Source organism: Pinus tabuliformis, chromosome Q (assembly GCF_031772625.1).
Source record: "Pinus tabuliformis cultivar Carrire ecotype Pingquan chromosome Q, CPIR1, whole genome shotgun sequence".
In the NCBI taxonomy this organism is placed as follows: Eukaryota; Viridiplantae; Streptophyta; class Pinopsida; order Pinales; family Pinaceae; genus Pinus; species Pinus tabuliformis.
The window spans coordinates 1356055284-1356075158 of NC_142296.1; the positions used below are offsets into that span (position 1 = coordinate 1356055284).

The 19875-nt window shown below is 36.5% G+C and overlaps 1 protein-coding gene across 3 annotated transcripts in view; it reads left to right on the forward strand.

Moving 5' to 3' along the window:
- LOC149224952 (putative pectin methylesterase CGR3) overlaps positions 1-16644 on the forward strand; it is a 58250-nt gene extending 41606 nt beyond the window's left edge. The window contains exons 7-8 of one of the 3 annotated variants that reach the window (XM_089386356.1): positions 15918-16105; positions 16346-16644. In XM_089386356.1, coding sequence (XP_089242482.1) covers positions 15918-16076 — 159 coding nt within the window. In that variant the 3' untranslated portion in view covers positions 16077-16105; positions 16346-16644. Of the gene's footprint in view, positions 1-15917 lie in introns of all 3 variants that reach the window. The other 2 variants (XM_089386355.1, XM_089386354.1) reach the window with 2 other exon arrangements.
- Positions 16645-19875: the final 3231 nt, after the last annotated feature.

Here is a 19875-nt window from a genome sequence, read left to right on the forward strand (position 1 = left end):
CTGTATTAACGTGTCCGTGAAGCAGTGGCTAATCTGGAGAGACAGAGGAAGCTACAGCGACCGAAAAGCCAGGAAGTCGAAGGGTAAGCCAGCGCAGAAGAAACCGAAAAGCCAAAGCAATGAAGAAGAAGGAAGCCAAAGGACAAGCCAGCGCAGAGGAAGCTGAAGTGAGCATTGAAGAAGCCAAAGAGCCAGAGGAAAGAGGAAACTGACGGTCAGAGGCATCAGGAAGATACAAAAACAGAGAACAAGCAGTGTTGAATGTTGTTGTAAAAGTTGGAGGAAACAGAGGCAGCTGGAGGGTCCAGCAGAACAGAAAAGGGCCGAAGGACCAACAAGACAGGAGGCATTCGAAGGGGAGAAGTAGTCAGTAGAGAAGCAGTCATGCTGAAGCATTTACTGTGGCAGTAAGGATAAATGCTTGAACAGAAAGTTGGTTCTTATGCAGAGCTTAGTGCAGCTAATAGTAGACTCACTAAAGCTGTGTGGAGACATTATCAGAGGTCATCTATTGGAGACTCTGTGTGGACAGTATGAAGAGTTACAAAGACTCTTTCATAAGAAGATTGGTTGTCATTGATGATGTAGCATGGAGACTACAGTGAAGCTGTAAACAGACAGAATTAGTAAAGAAGAGTTCTGAGAGCAGAACATTATTATCAAACATGCCTTGACAAGAGTGGGTCGGAACCCTTGGATTGGTGCCTTAGAAGTAAGAAGGATTGGAGTCCTTGGGATTGGTGTCTCAGTAGTAGGAAGGATAGGTTTCCTTGGGACTGGTGTCTCAGGAACTGGAAGGATTGAAGTCCTTGGGAGTTGGTGCTCCTAAGTCCAAGATTGCTGCTTTGGCAAAATAGAGTCGGAGCTCTGGAAGTTGGAGCTTCACAAAAGTCCAAGTTGGTGCTTGGGAACTGATTTTAACCATTTATATATTGTATCTATTTTATTGCAAATATTATATTAATAAAAGCATTGATACTTGTTGTTCATCTTGTGTTCTAAAATATAAATGTTTTAACAGGTAAAATAACAGTTGGAAAAAGAAATATTGATTCATCCCCCCTCTTAGTATTTCCAACAAGAACAACTTTACAGTGGTTCAACAAGCTAACATCTAAAACACTTATTGCTACATTGGTCACAAAAGTGGCCACTATATAAATGTTTACAATTCTTGTCATAAATATTATTGGAGTGTTATTAGTCCAAAAACTTTGGCCAGTACATGGTTGTCTGAACCTTTTTCCAACTAAACTCTAGGGCCCTTATTTCACTCTCTAGGTATTTTGCTTATTGCAACAAAGAAATTAATTTATTCGTAGGATATTGTCTTTTCGCACTAAATCTCCTAACATGTCTTTCGAGGCCTTGAATATGGCATATGCTTAAATAGTAACACTTATGCTCTCCTGTATCAATCACTTTAATTCATCTATCCTTAAAACTCCGTATGAATTTGGTTTTAATGATAAGATCAAATAAGATAATTTTATTTTGTCCAACAAATGACCACAAAAGTAGATCAATGGGAGTAAAAGTACAATTAGTGTAAACACATTGAGGGAGTGTGAATGCAACTCTTAGATCAACACTGAAAGTAGAATGATAAAGAAATAGTTGCCTGGCAAACAGTGCTCTTGATAGACTTGTTGACCTTTTCGAAGATTACCAGATATTATAAGGATGACAATGCTCTAGATATATTTATGTTGACATGATAGGGTATACATATAACCTATGTTACCGGATCCACGGGGTCTTGATGCTGGATTCGCGGATCCGAGTTTCGGATATGGATACAGATCCACCCAAATCCACGTAGGATCCACCACGTAAACAGATCGTTCAAACCTAGAAACGGATCCCATGCTATTGAAATGGATCTTGTGTCAAGTAGCTCTCACACACAGAATCCCAAGCAATTAACATGAGATTTTTTTTTCATTGTTTTGTTCTTTTCAAATATTCTATTTAGATTTTTAGTTAGATCATTTATTAGTAATTTGTAGGTTGTACAGTTGTACACTAAGTCACATGACACGAGGACACGAGACATGGAGGACACATAAATACGAGTATTCAATACGAAATGCAGCGACCTGGAAATAAGACAGCGGGGACACGTTTTATATATATTTATATATATATATATATATATATATATATATATATATATATATATATATATATATATATATATATATATACCGAAATATAGTTTTTTATCCATATTAAATTGCAGGTTGCAGCTTATCTAATCAAATTGAAATATAATTACACTTCTCAAAGTTCATAGTTCACTTTAAAAAAATAAATAGAATCAAAATTTACTATTTAGAAATTAGAATGTGATATGCTTGGTCTTGATTCTTGAATATTCAATGTTCATTGTTCATGTACAACTTACAAGCACATAAGAAAATAACTAAAGTCTAATCCTATTGATTTCTTTTGCCCCTCTTGCGAGAAAATGCCACAACTTTCCCTTTCCCTCTAGATGTAGATGCTGGTGCTGGTGGAGTTGGCAGGGGAGTTTGCTATGCTCTAGAAGCTGAAGAACTAGAAGTAGGAGCTATAGGAGGTAGACCACGTCCTCTACTGGTGGTAGGGGTAGCCCGGGCAGGTGGTGTCACCTGGAAACATTACAATCTCCCAATCCTGAAATCATGAAAAACTGTTAAGTCTGCTGCATTTTGAATGAAATCTAAAATTCTACTTTCTCCATATGAAATCCAATGAGGCCGGAACCACTCTCAAACATCCTGAGTCATTTCATGGTAATGTTAAAAATTTAAGTAAAAGGATGAAAATGAAGATTAAGGAGAATGTCACTTTTACTTTAAGAATTTAACATTACCATAAATAGCATATCAATACTAGGGCCTAGACTTGATCATTAAGCTGCCCCACTCAAAAATTATTTGTTTCTTTCAAAAAAAATTGCAGCTTATGCAGGCAACATTTTCTACCAACGAAATACGCGTTTTCCAAATTTAGGACACGACGAAAACCGGCGAATATGTATTCCATTTTACAGGACACGATAAAAACCGTATTCGACACGTATTAGGGCCGTTTTCGTGTCCAGTACGTAAAATACGGGAAAGGTTTGGTAATAATTCACAAGAAACCTTTAAGACAATACATAGATAATAATATATAGTGTGCAAAGGATGGCTGTGTCATTAATAATTTAATTAGATTAATCTCATCCAATTCTAGGTGAAGATTCAAGAGTCCTCTTAGAGCAATATGATACATAGACTTAGCATGTTCTCAAACAATGTACAATATTCATTTACGATCGTCACTAGATGGGAATTTTTATATTTTGAGCCAAATGTCAAGGAAGATGAAAGGTTGATTAAGATGTAGAGTTGAAATATTCAATTGATGAGCATATAGAGCCATTTTTTGACACGTAGTTAGACCTACTGTACATACATAATCAGGTCAATAGAGTGATAATTTATGAGACTCAATTTTGTATTAACAGTTATCCTTTTTGTATAAAGCATGGTGCATCATGATTTCAATCTTCAAATTTATGAATTAACGAATGATTCCAATTCTAATGTTGTCATGAATGGTTTTGATTTTTAAATTTGAATATGTTTTTTAAAATTAAAAAAAATTATCAGTGTATTTTGTATATGTGGCTTTTCTCCACCGTATCCGGATCCTGGCTTTTAAAAAATCTGGTGGATCCGTATCTGTTACTGTTTCCTGGTAACTTAGCATACAACCCACATTGAAAGAAGAACACAAACAGCAGCAGAATGGGATGCACACTACCTGTCAACAGAAGATATGGAAGCATGCTTCTCTCCCGGTAGCAAATTTTGCAAATGGTTGCAGATACAATAACTCAATAATCCAGATTATATCCTAATGCTTACGTAGCTGCCTCTTTATACAAAATGGTAGTGGATAAAAATAATATATAATATGATTGTTATACAAAATGGTGGGAATTTTAATATTTACCTAGCTGACATAATTAATAGCCCCAACTATAGTACTTGGGTCATTGTGTCCAGGGCACAACATTGCTTCCTTCCCTGAGTGCTTTTTTCTCAAGTGATGGAAGCTTGGCTGCAACTGGATAAGCTCTGTAGATTTCTTTGTAGCATCTGTCTTCAGAAGTCCTTTATATTTGACTTGGGACTGTGTGTTGCTCTGGTGAACCAGCTGAGTAGGTGGTTAGCCAATATAGGACATCTTTCTCCATCTGTTTATGGGGTCAACTGTGATGATGTGTGCAGTCTTTGTATAGAAGTTGGCGTTTGCATATCATATGCTTTAGATGCACCATGTTTGTAGGATTGGGCCAAATACCCGTTGGCCATTTTGTTCCAATTTGGGATATCTCTTTGTTGGAAATCACGATTGCCGTTAGACCAAAACCCACAGGTGTTAGTCAACGATCACATCGCCAGAGATAAGGATCCACGAGAGGCGGTTAGTCCATGTCGCGAAACACACGGGGAGTGTTGGTTTATCCAATGTCCAACAATCTCCCCCCAATGCGAGCCGGGTGTGTATCAAACTCGTGACCTATGCTCTGATTCCAGTTGTTGAAAATATTGAGATGGATGGTGAATCAATATTTCTTTTTAATTGTTATTTTTATCAGTTAGATCACTTATAATAAGAACACAAAATGAACAATAAGAATAAATACTTTTATTAATTAGGAATAACGAGGACTTCAATCCTCTTCTTTACAATAAATCAAGTACAATATGGTGTAGGACTCCAACCCTAGATGAAGACACCAATCTCCAATCCACCAGGCTCCAACTTGTATTTTGCCAAGCATCGACTTGGACTTTACGAGGCTCCAACCCTATCTTCCCATGGCACCAACCTTGTCTCCATGAGGCTCCAACCTCTTGGGCTCCAACTCTATCTCCAACTTGGTCTTCTTGAGGGCTCCTATCCTCTAGGGCTCCAACCCTATCTCTGGTACATGCTCCAACTTGGTCTTCTTGAGGACTCCTATCCTCTAGGGATCCAACCCACAATTTTAATTCGTCAAGATAGATTTAGTGATTCTTTATGGCTCCTAATATCTTCTGCAACGAAACCTGTCAATCTCTTCACCTTCAGCACTGCCCTCAAATGATCTCCAAGGCAGTCAACTCATCAATGACAACTTTGTTTAGTTAGGTGTCACCACTGCTCTTCATGTTACCCAAACAATTTCTCCAAGGTTACCTCATAATGACATTAGCAATGCATCATGGTCTCCAAAATGTTTTGTCATCTGCTCAAGGGTCTTCTTCAAGGGCTCACTCGGTTACTCTAAGACTGCTCTTCGGTGATCTTCAATCACACTTTAAGAAGTTCCACAATGTTTACAAATAGCTCCAAGATCTGATCAATGTCTGCAACAATGGTCTCTGCTACAATTTCATACAATGCTTTATGAATGTTCCAACAAGTTGTTTAAGATTATACTTCGAAATCTTCAATACTCTGCTCAAGGTGACTGTCCAAAAATATGATTAAAGTCTACTTAAAAAACGTGCTCTCAAATGATCTCAAACTCTGCTATAGACTGTGCCTTTAAGGCATGCAATAGGCTGTCAATCCAAAACTATGGCTTGCCTACCACAAGTTTGAGTCTTCAAAAAAGGGTGAAGTCCGAGCTATTAGTAGGTGAACTGCCCACTGATCTGTCTTCAAATAGACACCTAATGGATTGTCTTTTAAGAGGTGTCCAAAAGATCCTTAGCACGTAATTCTGGGCCTTTCAACTGAGCTACCACAGGAAGACTGTCTTTAATCACCAAGCTGCCACTGGTCAACTGAACCTTCACAAATGATTTCCGTTGACTGTTCGAAATCTGTAATAGGGCTATAGCTTTGGTCTTCCACAACAGCTGACCAACATTAGGTGACTGTCCACTCTTTTTATGCTGTTAATCCTAGCTTTAGAAGAAGGGTGAGCTTCAATTACTTAACTGTCTTGAGCCCTCCACACAAGACCGTGATCTATGCCTTCTCCACAAGTCCGAGCTAGAGGGAACACGCAGAACTTCCAGATGACAGCCTTCAACTAGTGATCCTTCAAATGATTAGCCTAAGGTCTGTCCTTCACAGGTCCGCAATACCACAGGATGCTGCCACAGGTCTGTGGTATATTTCTCTGGTTCGAATTTCCTTCTGCAATCCGAGTTCTGGTTGACACCACAGGTCTGCGACTGAAGGTAGGTGCCACAGATGACTGTTATATAAATAATCCGAGTAGCAATAGACTCCTGTAAGGACTAGGTGCAGATCCGAGTTCTGAATATGTTTGCTGTTGTAGGTCCGAGTTTTTTATGTCCACCACAGAATTATCCCAACCAAAGATCAACCCAAACAATGTTCTATATGCTCCTCGGCCACCTCTCTGTTCCTGTTGTTCTTTAGTGTATTTTTCACCGAAAATTTGATGAGAAATGAAGTGTTAAGACTTATATTTATAGTGATTTTCGACTAGAAATGAAGGGACACATCTCATGGTGGTCAAGCCGACTTAGACAGGTAGGCTTAGGTCAGCTAGGGGAAATAATATGATATATTATCTTAAAAATTCAATTTCTCCCAATCTAGAAGGAGTTAGGGCTTCTTTATTAAGAACAAGGACATCATATGAGCTTCTTCAATATGACTCCAAGTGTGATCTCCAACAACCATCCATGTCATCATTATCATGAATCAAGGCATTTAGGCTTTGGGGCTTCTTCATCAAGAACAAGGATGTCATATAGCTAGGGTTTCATTAATGACTATGACATACAAGGTAAAGGCTCTTTTACATGGGTTCTTTATTTGTAAGGGCTATGACATTTTCGCCTAGGCTAGAACATCATATGGCAAGCATTAGTTCTAGGGCTTGCAACAAGAATTTAGGACTAGGGCATTATGATCAGTAATCCAGAGCTAGGGTTTCATGGGCATCTAGGGAAACATCATGCATCACAATAATATTTGCCATCTCCAACAATGCCATATTGACATCAATGACAACTTTGACCTACAGTCTCCCCCTTTGTCATTGAGGGCAATATTCTTGCCCTTCCAACAATTTCTCTCCCCCTTTGACATCAATGGCAAATGGGGTGCCCAAGTACCCCTCCTATCAATCTGCTTCTTGATATGCTGCTCTATCGTATTTCCTTCATCAATGGTAGTTTCTCTATGATAGATATGTTGCTCTCTTTGTCATGGTGCTTTTCTTTAATGAGCTGGCTCCCCTTAAGCCTCTGCATGCCTTCATGGAAATGGATGAGGTCAACTCCCCCTGCCTGCATAGACTCCTCTAGCTCTTCTTATTTGCTTTAGACAAAAAAGATTGCATCCTTGTGATCAAGTGGATGACATCTTCAACAATGGTCCATGGGGAGATATGCCTCACAGTATGATTGTTCATCAAGGTTTTCATAGGGGGAATTCTGTGTTTGCACAGGGTTCTTGATCACACAATAACTAACCTCTTCTCATTCACTTCAACACAGGTCGTTTGTGCGCATTACAAACTTCAATCCAAACACAGGTTATTACATTTACATGGAGGACACCGTACTCTGGTTGTAGGATATCCGACAAGTAGTGCACCACACACAATAAGTGCAACAGTTACTAGGACAACAGGATTGATGTATGAATTCTCAGAGCTGTGCTTGTCAGTGCCAGATTTGCTTTCGGCTGCATTAATGCTCTTGAAAGATAATGACAGGAAGTTATCAGTCCTACATCAAGGTTGATGAAAGTGGGTATAGGCAGGTTCAAGCATTGGATTTACAAAATATGGTAGATGGTTCATTCCCAAGATTACAAAGAAGACTCTTCTGTCTACACTGTAAAAATTGATCACAAACCACCTTCTATACTGTAGTAACACAGAGATGTCAATGAGCAAACTCCGGCCTAACCTTAGAAGGTTCTGAAAATAACTTCAAGGCCGAGCGACAAATGATGTCCTTGGCCACAAACTCGAGAATAAATGAGCCAATCAAGGTCTAACAAAACTTTCCATGAGAGTCCGGACTTACCTCATGATGTATGACACAGTGACTTGAAACAGACCTGAAGAGTAGTCCGCAAAAGATCTTTGGAACACCACAGAAAGGTATATAAGACCAAAACAGGAGGATGCCTTCAAAAGGCCTTTAGCGGTACCCACAGAAAGTCCACACTAGTCCACCGAGATTCTACCATTTATTGCTGCAAGAGTCTCCAACAGAGGGCCCAAAAGACCTCCCAGAATTTGCTTCAATCCAGCCCTTAGAACATTTACAAGGGGATCCAAAATAAACCTTTAGACAGAGCCACATATGTTTTAAAAATTACAGCGATAATGTATCTGCGTGCATTAGGGCTTTAGATATTTGCAGTGAATATTGCCTTGGATCAAAGTTTTGTTCAACCACAGGAAGCCCTTCAACAGTCTGCAAAAGACCTTAAGCACAATCTCGGATTAGCCTCAGAGAATTAGGCTTGTTAAGCAAAAGTTTTCACAAGAAATGTCTCAGAAAAATGTTCTGCTCCAGATCTGTCATGGAAGGTCAAAACAAGTCTTAACCATGTGCCAAATACACAAAAATTATGCCACAGATTTGAGCCCTTGGAGGGCCTAAAAACCTCAGACAAGGCTGCCTCAACAAGCCCATGAAAAAAGATCAAAAGATGAACTTTATGCTCAGAAATCTCGGCCTCCCACAGAAGATTTGCTTGACTCCACAAGGGCCTCATACAATTGCAAAGATATATCAATCAATTAAGTGCGTGATCTTGTACATCAAAGCGGAGTGCAAATGGGCCCTATTTATAGAGGTCGAGGCCTCTTCTAGAGGAGCAAGCCGACTTGACCAAACGAGGGAGTTGACTTGAAATTTTGAATTTAAAAATTAGCTTTGGAGGCAAAAACCCAACAATCATTAAGGCCAACTTTAATTCAAATATTTGGTTATTTTACGCTTGATAAAATTCCCCCACTTTTTGAATTGACTAGGATAGGCCTATTTTAAGTTAATACTAATAATCAATCAAAAAAATTGCCTGTAGCATTTCCTTTGAGGCTCTTGACCACAAAATGGGGTTCCAATCTTTAAAGAGGCATATCTCCTCAACTGTGAGGCGTTATGGAGCATGCCACCTACTGTCGGAATGGGCATGATGAGGGCAACACAATAGTGATGGGCATTTGAGCGAATTCACTGTTCCTCGTCCTCAAATTCTCTAACAAGTGCGGGGCAATATGATCAGGGATTTGGGTTTCCAAGACATCTTTATCAGTGGAGCTTCCATCAATGCAATACATAAATGGATATTATGGCCATTCATAAACTAATGTTGGCATCACTGACAATACCATTCAACATAAACTTGAGGAAGAAAACTGTTATTGAAAGTAAACAACTGGTCTTGGGTAAAACATTCAATTTGAGTAGAAATTTCATTGCAGCCATAAGAATGGGAAAATAATACTAATACTTGATCATAACTGGCTGAAAACACTATGGTCTTACAATACTTGGTGGAATAGTGCCTAAGTGAATCAAAATATCTGCAAATAGACAAGATGCATAAATGGTTCAGTTTTAAAGTTGATAGTTGGCCCTGGCTTCAGATTGTTTGGAGACATCACAAAAATTTGGTATCTTCTGTCTTTAAAATGTGATATCCAAATAAAAATTGCTTCTTACATATCCAAACAATGTTGGGTCCCCATCCAAATTATTTGAATTCATATATCCTTGATATGATTCTCGCGACATTAAGCCAGGTATTAGATTGAGGTTTTGTTACTTTTTTGTCCAGTGACATCGTTTATACAGTTAATATTATTATATTTTGAGAAGTCTGAGTATGCCACGAAGGTGCCTCAAAACACTCTAGCATGGTCAAGTTATAAATTTGTAATGCTAACGAGTAGTTACAAATGTGGTTAACATCTCTTATGCTGAAAAGCTGAGATTATTATATCCAGAAGTTGATTTTAATGTCTTAGTTACCAAAATGGTTCAACTCTGAGAGAGGCAACATTGCTGTGAAATCTCCTTTCAGTGTTGTTGACTATGGCATTAATTTCTTCCAAAAGGATGGGAAGGAACCGAACAACATAAATTGCAACCATAGAGAGGTATTATGCTACTTTTTTTTGCCAATTCATGAACAGTACTAGTTTTGACCATTCTTAAAGAGAAAACACCTTTCCAAACAGACATTCCTTGAAGTTATGATGAATTTATTTGCATAATTTTCTTTTAACGGAATGGATAGTGATTTATACTAACAAAATCTGAAGTGGGCCATAACCCTTACATAGTCTTTCTAAGATCAAACTGTGCAAAGTTTTAGCGTACCATACAAAATTTATGCAAACACATAGGCTGCAATTCTTCTCAAAGCTGAAGGTATATCAACTTATATCTCTACAAAAAACCCCTAGGACCAGGGAATATGTACATTGCAACATTAAACAAATGATAAAAAATAGAGAATTCTAACCAGAAAGCCCATCAACAAAGGCCATTCCTGGGAGAGTGTGATTCATTTGTACAATTCTTCCCAAAACTGAAGGTATATCTACTTATAACTCTACAAAAAACCCCTAGGACCAGGAAATATTTACATTGCAACATCAAACAAATGATCCAAAACAGAGAGTTCCAACCAGAGAGAGTCCATCAACAAAGGCCATTCCCGAGAGAGTCATTCCTTTGCTGTTGACGAAGCTTCTTTTTGCCTGATGCAGCGCTGGAATCGACACCACCATTATCAACCTGCACAAAGCCACCCACTAAATTCTCTAGCGCAGTGATCCTGGAACCAAGAGCAACAACTTCGTCATGGAGGTCATTGAATGAAATATTCCAGGCTGCTTCTAATCCTTTTGAAATCTAGCCTCCACAAGGACCTGAGAGGACTGTTGTTGCCTCTCGACCATTTCATCCTGGTTCTGCCTTGCCTCCCTTAATGTTATGGATATAATTTATGTAAACGTAAAAAAAATATGCAAACAATAATAAACATAGATAATGATTAATTAACTAGTAGCTAATAATGAAGACGCATGTCTCTAATGACATGAGCGGATGTGAAAAGGTACTTGCTTAGGCTATATAAGCTGACCCTCACTCTCATTTGTATCATCATCTTACTTTTATTCAAATATTCTTATATATATAATTACTTGTCTTAGAATGGATGTCTTTGTCTTCAAAGTATTCTGAAGGCTATTCCAGTGTACGAGCTTTGTTCATTACATTGGTATTAGCGCTGCTCAATCCCCTGGCCGCTGAATCGCTGCACAAGGCTAGTCTGATCTGGCCTTTGGCCATCAACCTTGCGTCAACATTGTTGTCGTGAAATTGGAAGTGTTTTGCTATAAAAGTTTTTGGAGTTCTACATTTGCTGGTTTTGTTAGAGCCTTTGGTCATTTTCAAAGAATAAAAAGAATTGAAAAAAAAATAGAATGTATATTAAAAAAAAATTATATAACAAATTAAAAAAAATACTTTCAAAAAAATTATAATAAAAAACAAAACAAAATTAAAAAAAATATAGTATAAAAAATAAAAATGACAATAAATAAAACGGAAAAAAAAAACAAAATCCAAAGGGCCACCTAGCCGCTATTTGCAGGCATAGGCAGTCGACGACTGCTATCCAAGCACCCGTCGCACGCAAACTTACTCGAACAACTCACTGTCCAACTGTCTTACCCCACAAACCGTTCTCCCCACTGCATCGTCAACATTGCAGAGCTGTATCGCCCCAACTGCACTATACTGCCGCAGTCCAAGGAGATCGATCCACCAAACTAGTCGTTGTTGTGCTCCCCGTCACTGTGTAAGATTTCATTGAAGCCTTAACTCATTCAGCTGAAATAAAAAGACCACTGTTGCGGCAATCGTGAAGGCCACCATCGCTGCAAATTGTCTCCCTACCACACACATCCCACACAATCACAGTGTTCCAGTCGTGTGCAATCTATATTCTACCACTGTTGTGCTTCAATGTGCCGTCGTACAGTTTTGGTGCCTCACTCGCCCTCGTTGTGTACAAGTAAATGAAAACAATCACTGAGTAATTGATCATAACAAGTCAGTTTATGCCACTGTATAATTTAATTGCGTCTCTACCAACAATCGCGTCCGTATAATCATAAGCTATCCATCCACTTAAAAGCCTACAAATCCTGTTGCCCAACCTTTCAGGAAGCCTTAGATCAGAGTGACTTAACCAAAAAACAAAATTACAAATAAAAATTGTTCTCCAAATCTCCCCAAGTAAACTTTATTTTTGAAGCTAGTAAAGTCAAAAGATTGTTAAAAAGGAAAAGTTTGAGGAGTTTTAGTTTAACATAAAAAAACAACTTAAAACTTTTATTTAATTGAAAAGGAAAAAAAGGAAAGGAAAAGGTTGATCTATATATATATTGATATATTTAGAAAACAAAAAAAAAATTTTAAGGAAAAAGAAAAGGTTGAGTATTGGAAGTTGAAAAGGGAATATCATGACTATTAACTTTTCAAAAGGAACATATAACGTTTGAAGGGTATTTAAGTTTTCAAAAAGGTTTATAAAAGAAGTTATTAAAGGGATTATTTAACAAAAGTATTATTTGATATTAATAAGGGAAAAAAAAGAATGGATTCTAATTTGGAAATAAATGAAGGAAGATTCTCTTATAAAGGTATTCCAATTGTACATTTTAGATTATTAAAGGGGTGTATCTAAGGGAAAGAGATTAGTGTTGCTCTTATTACAAGTTTAGATTATTAAAGGGGTGTATCCAAGGGAAATAGATTAATATTGTTATTAATACAAGCACCAAGAATAATTACATCAATATTGATTTGGCAAATCAACTATTAGATCTAGAGCCAAATATAGGCAAAATAGAATGTATTTTTGGTGAAGAAGAGTATGAAATTAATGATTTACAAGTGGTAGTGGATCATTATGAGTACATATCTCAATTCTGTGTCGTAACTATGCTTGACAAAGAGGTTGACATAATTCTCGGTCAACCTTGGTTCAAGGAATTAGGTACATTCATGTTAAAAACAAAGAAAAAATCTTGATGTTCCCTTGCAAGAAGAAGATAGTCACACTCCAAGACATGACAACAAAATTAGAACTAATAATACCTTTATCAAAAGACCTTAAGGATATTTCAAAACTAACGTTTCAAGAGAATCTAGAAACATTATCAAAGAAGCAGAAAGAGTTTGAAGAAGTCATAGTCAACAAAAGCAAGGAAAATTCATGTTTGAAGGTACATAATCATAAACTACTTGCACAAGTCAGAAAATGTAAAGCTAAGCAGCACTAGTTTAGAACAAGAAAATGAAATTTCTGAAAAGAAACTTAACGAAAGTCAATCAGAAAAAGAAGAGGAAAATTTATGCTTAAAGAACCCTAACCAAAGGTTATTAGAACAAATCAAGTGTTTAAAAAATGAGAAGCTTGAATACCAAAACAAAGTTGACTCGGAAAATGAGGAACTCTTACATTTCATAAATCATAATAAAATCCTACTCACTCAAATTTAGAAATTCAAAGATGATAAAAAATCATTGAAAAACAAATTAGAACTTATCGCTAAAGAAGTGTCAAAGTCTTCAGTCCACGGAAGAAAGAGGAATGAAAATTGATCTAGTCAATATCACAACTCAAGAAGTTAACCAATCAGTGGAAGTAAAAACATATTCAAATGTTTAGACGATGGAAATTCTAAGTGAAGATTTTGTAACCAATTTAGCAACATCAATACTTGAAGTAAATCAAGAAATTGCCACACATGATAAGGGAAAGTCAAAATAGAAGAACTCCTTATGGACATATGAATCACAAGAGTAGACTTACCAATCAATCTATGTACCAGTATCACTCATAACATAAACAACAAACTTATGTTCCAAGGAGTACTGAAGTTTGTACAATCCACTCACGTGATAACAATTCATCACAAGTTTCCACAAAAGATTAACTTAGGATGGTTAAATGCCTTCTTAGTTCGGCAATTTTATTTATCACTCCAAGGATCTTATTATCTTGTGTCAATGAAGATGACAACTCCAAGAATACCAAAAGATGCAAATAGTTTACAATACAAAGAAACAAATGACACGCCTTGTCAGCAATAAGCTTTGAGGACAAAGCTTTTTGAAGAGGAATGCAATGTTATGGATATAATTTATAAAAAATAATAAAAATGTAAAGAATAATAAACATAAATAATGATTAATTAACTAGTAGTTAATAATAAAGAGACATGTCTCTAAGAACATGAGCATATGTGAAAAGGTACCTACCTAGGGTATATAAGCAAGCTCTCACTCTCATTTGTATCATCATCTCACTTGTATTCAAATATTCTTATATATATAATTACTTGTCCTACAATGGATGTCTTTGTTTTCGAAGTATTATGAAGATTATTGTATTATACAATTTTTTTTGTTACATTGGTATCGGAGCATTCCTCTGAATATACGAACTTTGTTCGTTACAATTAACTCCTGGAGTACACCCAGAAGTTTGTCAATCAGATGATCCACAATGCCGAAATCCGGAGTGGGTAGAGGATTCGCCATGTCATGAGAGAAACATTGCCACCGAAGCCTAATCACTCCAATGGATTTTTCCAACTTCGCAATAACACCCAAGCTGAAGTCACATGAAGAAATTGGAAGGCTGCATAATTCCTTTTATAATCAGAGCCGAGACATAACTAAGGACCCATTGGGAAATGCAAATCCAAATCCAACCTAGGGATCGACAAAGGGTGTTGAGAGGATTGGGAAATGAAAATGTAGGACAACATAAATTCAATTATGCAGCTCGGAAAGGAATGAGCAGGGTTCGAGATGACATCTGACCAGTCTCGCATAAGGTGATATAAATGTAGAAACCATAAGAATCAATGTGAGGGGGAGATTTCTCGACACATGAAGAGAAAGGGACACTTGGAGGGGATATTTCAAAAATGGCATGGTTGAGGTCTGACAACCCAGATCCCTAAGTTGCTTATTGCAACGGATATGCCTTGGGACCGTATACTTCGAAAGCATGGCGTTTGGCACAAGAGATTTCGAGCTGGAACATAATTTGAATTAAAAAAAAGTCGTCTGGGATTTTTCATGGTTATGGGATGTGGATGATTTTGAATATTCTATGATCCAACGCAATTAATCCTTGAGCCATCTCAGAGCCATGTTTGGCCAGAGCATCCTCCATGGAGTTAAGATGCCTATAGATATGAATGAATTCTATGTGCTCAAACTGAGAGGATAATAAGAGGATCTGAAGGAGAATAGGAGGGGAGTCATTGCTTAACCCACGGCTAGCCTTGTCCACTTGTCGAATTATTACCATTGAATCGCCGAAAACCAAAATCCTGGAAACATTTATTTTCAAAGCGATTTCCAAGCCCTTCCAAAGAGACAAAACTTCCCCAGATTGTTTGTAGCATGACCCAAACTCCATGCGAATTGAGCTTCAATTTTTTCATCGGGGCCTCCCCCGAATTTATTTGCACAAATACTTATATTTTGTGTCAGCTTTACGAAATCTATTGGCAAAAAGTCTATTGCAGAAACAGTTGAATGACCTATTTTAGTCTTGCATAGACAAGCTTTGTAGGATTTGTTCAGGTTCACGAATTCAACTTCCTTGGTTTACAGTAGGTGTCAGCTAGCATTGCTTGTTAATGGTTTATTAATTTGGGACCTTGTTTTGACCCCAGCGTTAATGCATTTGATTTTCACTGGGCAGTAATGGTACAATAAATAATAAAATGAGGAAGGTGTATTTCCATCTAGTTTGTTTCTTTCTAAAATATTCCTTGTTGGTCTATTTCCAGAATATTAATTGGTGTTTGTCAAGATTGTTGAAATATTTTATTTTTGCAGGCAAAATTACGGAGTCAATCATGGTGGCAAAGATACTTCGAGTCATTGGGACTACAAGAAAATGAGAGCATGACCAAAAAATTTGAGCTGCTTCAGACGCAAAAGTCCTATAAACCTATTTGCCAGATATTTCATCTGAGCCCAGATCTTTCGATTTAAGAACCATAGCTTGCATGCTCTCCAACTTGGTAAGATACCATCTATCCATGATAGTCGGGAGGTGGGAGTTGGGAAGCTTTTTTTATCGTATATCTTTCTAAATTATCGCATTGCAGAGGTTTGTTTAATGCAATGAAAGACGGTCATGATGGAAATCATGAAAGGTTTTGTTTAATTTATTCATTAATATCCTTCAAATGTATTCTTTAAGTCTAGATATGATGATTACGTTTCTTACTAATATTTGGTAGGAAATATTGATTTTCCAGCGATTCAATGATAAAACGATTTATTAAACTGTTAAAAAATAGCAAATTACAAATGCTCGTGGAGCTGAAGGGACTTTGGTTGCTGTCCTAATAATTAAGGTGATTCAGGTAAAAGAGTGAAGCATGTTGGTGACGAGTTTGACATTGGAAGAAAATCATAGGCCATCAAAGTTAGTTCTAGGCAAATATGTGACATCAAATGCTTAAATTGTGGCTAACTTGCCCAGCAATGTCGTAAACTTTTGCTGTCTTTGTATTCTTGGTTGATCTCGAAAGTGCAAAAAATGAAGTTTTGTTCAGTGTTCTGTTATGTTTGAGTCAAGTGATGTTATTTTGAGAGATTCCAATGATATTACCAAAAGGCGTTCTTATACTAAAATCCGTGTCAAAGACAGTATGCAATCAATTTAAATGTAAAATACCAAAATATTTTGGTTTTATTACCTCCGTTCAAGTATGAACAGACCTAGCGACCGTATTGACATCCACAAAAATTGAACACACCGGCTATTTATTTTTATTTTTATTTATGGTGGTGGGGGAAGGGATGATGACGTAATTAATCAAAGGTTATCACTAATGATCGCGAAGTTACAGGCTGTTTTTGATGTCCATCATAAATCTGAAATAGTGCTACACCTTGGAGGTAAAGGGGAACTTGTCGTTTGCGAATGCAATTGAATGTTGAATTATTAAAATCACTTTTGAAATTGTGCCCCGAGGCCTCTGGACCTTGTCAATGTTTGTCATGTTCATATATATATTTTTTTCCATCCAATGAGGTCCATTCACATCACCTAAGGAACAAATCTTTGTTGAATATTGCATGAAACAGCCTCATTATTACTCAGCAGTAGCATAGTAAAACAGTGTGTTCCTCTGGTTCTTTTTTAATGATTATTCTCCTGTTATTTATAAATTCTCACAAGCAATATGCTTTGCTCGTGGATGCAATCAAGTTGAAAACTCTTCTATGTTAAAAGCATTATTAGTGTGCTCAACAATGTCAACGAGAAGTTTCATCTAATTTGATGCAAAACAAAAACAATGGGCTACATTAAATCTCTTCATCTTAATGGTAGGTGAAGTCAATCATCTCTGTTTGTGCACATCTTAATGGTAGGTGAAGTCAATCATCTCTATTTGTGCACACATTTTGGTGATTTATGTAGAACTGCATGCATTCGGATCAATAGGATGAGAATTTTTCAAGAAACAAAATTAGCTACTGTTGGCCTGATCGACTATAGCTTTTAATATCAGCAAATATGGTTTGCATTGTGTGTCGTCTCTCTCTCACACGCCTGTTGACCTTGTTTATTAAATGGTGTAATGTAGTGTGACAGAGGCTTTCGACACATTTATGGAAATTACACATCAAAGAGCCCCTAAGACAATGCTGAATCAATGTGTACGAAATGGTACACGTCAATATTGAAATACTAAATGATGCAAATAAATTGATGAATATTTGAATTTTCGATAAATTTAAGATAATGATACATAAATGCTTAAATAATTATGTTTGGTTTATTCCTGGGCAGTCAACAACAGTTTTTTAGGAGAGATTTGTTCTCCATCTTAGTAATCAGCAACCAAGTCCTATATGTGTTAAGAGTACTGTTTTCCCCAATACTAACAAGAAACAATACTAAATACAAAATTTTTGGGACATTATGTTGTTCCTTTGCTTTGTGGTTTTGTGATTTTGGAACCTTTAGTAATTTTCCAATATTGTAACTTGTTCCAAAATTCCAAATGCAAATTTGGGTGTCGTATTAAAGTATTTTACAACTTTCAAACTATACATTAGATTGTTGATTGTGGATAATAAAAAGCTTTATCGAATTGTGATTTTATTACATCTTTGGACTTTGTACACATCCTCCATTTTCTATATTCTTTGACATGATAAATATTAGAACCAAGTAAGGGTTTATGCTCTTCTTGGTTAAGTCCTTTTATAGCTAATTTCTTACATGTTTGATTCAATTTCTTTTTTTCCATTGCACTCATTCGATGCATTGCTTGTTTGAAGGTTGTCACACAAAGAATCAAGTCTATGACATGTGCCATATTCCTCATTGGTGAGAAACTATTTAGAAATATTTGTGCACCATATCCTTGTATTCCTACCATGATTTCTTAACTTCATTTAAAATCTCCATTTTTCTCTTAGGCTGGGTTATCTCATTGTGCTTTGCTAGTTTCCTCGACATAGTAGCATAACATTTCTTTAAATATAGTTTCACTTTGCTCAAGAACTTATTGCATTGGAAATAATAAGACCTCTCTTTGGTCTCTGTTGTCCGTTAATAACAAACTATAATTTCACCCACCCTTCCTGATGGTGTAGGTGTTCATATCATGCACCATGTTGTTGTCGCATTGCAATAATATTTCCAATAACAAACAACAAACATGCAAATAAAGGACATCATATACACTCATCTTGATATTCCATATTGATATGTTTTTATGTTGTTTTTATAAGCTAGTTTAGGTTTTTTGTCTGAGAAAAACAATAAGTGGTATGCCACTAGGGTAACTAGACCAACAATAGAAGGATAGTCAGACCGATCTAGGATATAAACAACCTATGAGGCTATGGAAGAAGTAAAATGAAGTAGGAGTGCTTTTATTAATAAGGGGAATAAACAAAAAACCATGAGACCAAATTATGTTGAATTTAAGCAAGTGGAGAATTGTCATTAGAATTTGGAACCTGTTTGTGAGCATTGTTTGACTCTATAATTCTTGTTTTTTTTTTGTCCAACATTGAAACTTCATAGTCAACTTCTTTAATATGTAGATGCATCACATCCAGTTGAAGCATCATATTCCACACTTCTTTTCGTTGGAAGTTTTTCCAATATGGTTTGATCTGTTCGTATAGATCAATGGTTTTGAAATACTGTGTCAATGTTACAACAAAAACAAGTATCATGGTTCAAAGCTTCACTAGTCAACTTAGATCAAGCGCGCGACAAGGGAAGTGTTACCATTGTCACATCAACAACTACTCCCCTTGTTTTAGTGATGGACATAATCCAACATATAGTAAGCTTCACTATTAGATCTTAGGGGTAAAATAACCCAATTGGCTTTGCATGCCCTCCAAGGATTTTACAACAATTTTTGCCTTAGAGACATATATAGAAACTATGATTTCTAATGGATTACAAAGTAACTTTAAGGACTTCAAAAGTTTCTATGATTCAATCTAGAGGTTTAGGGCAAGCAATAGAGACTTAAATTGATATCCAAACACAAAATCAAGAAATTACACTTGGTTATAAATTAGCTTTTTAAATTAGAAATTACAATAATACAATAGTTTATAACAACAATAAAATTAGCATTAAAATCTATTATAAAATAAGTGTATGATAAAGGCTAATATTATGAGTAAACAAAAGAATAAGTTACAACAAATTCCATGGTTAACAGATATAAAAGCACCAAAAACCTTAGAAGTTAACTTTATAGGGCTGAAAATTGCATATAAAGATGATACTTTTGCTTTTTCA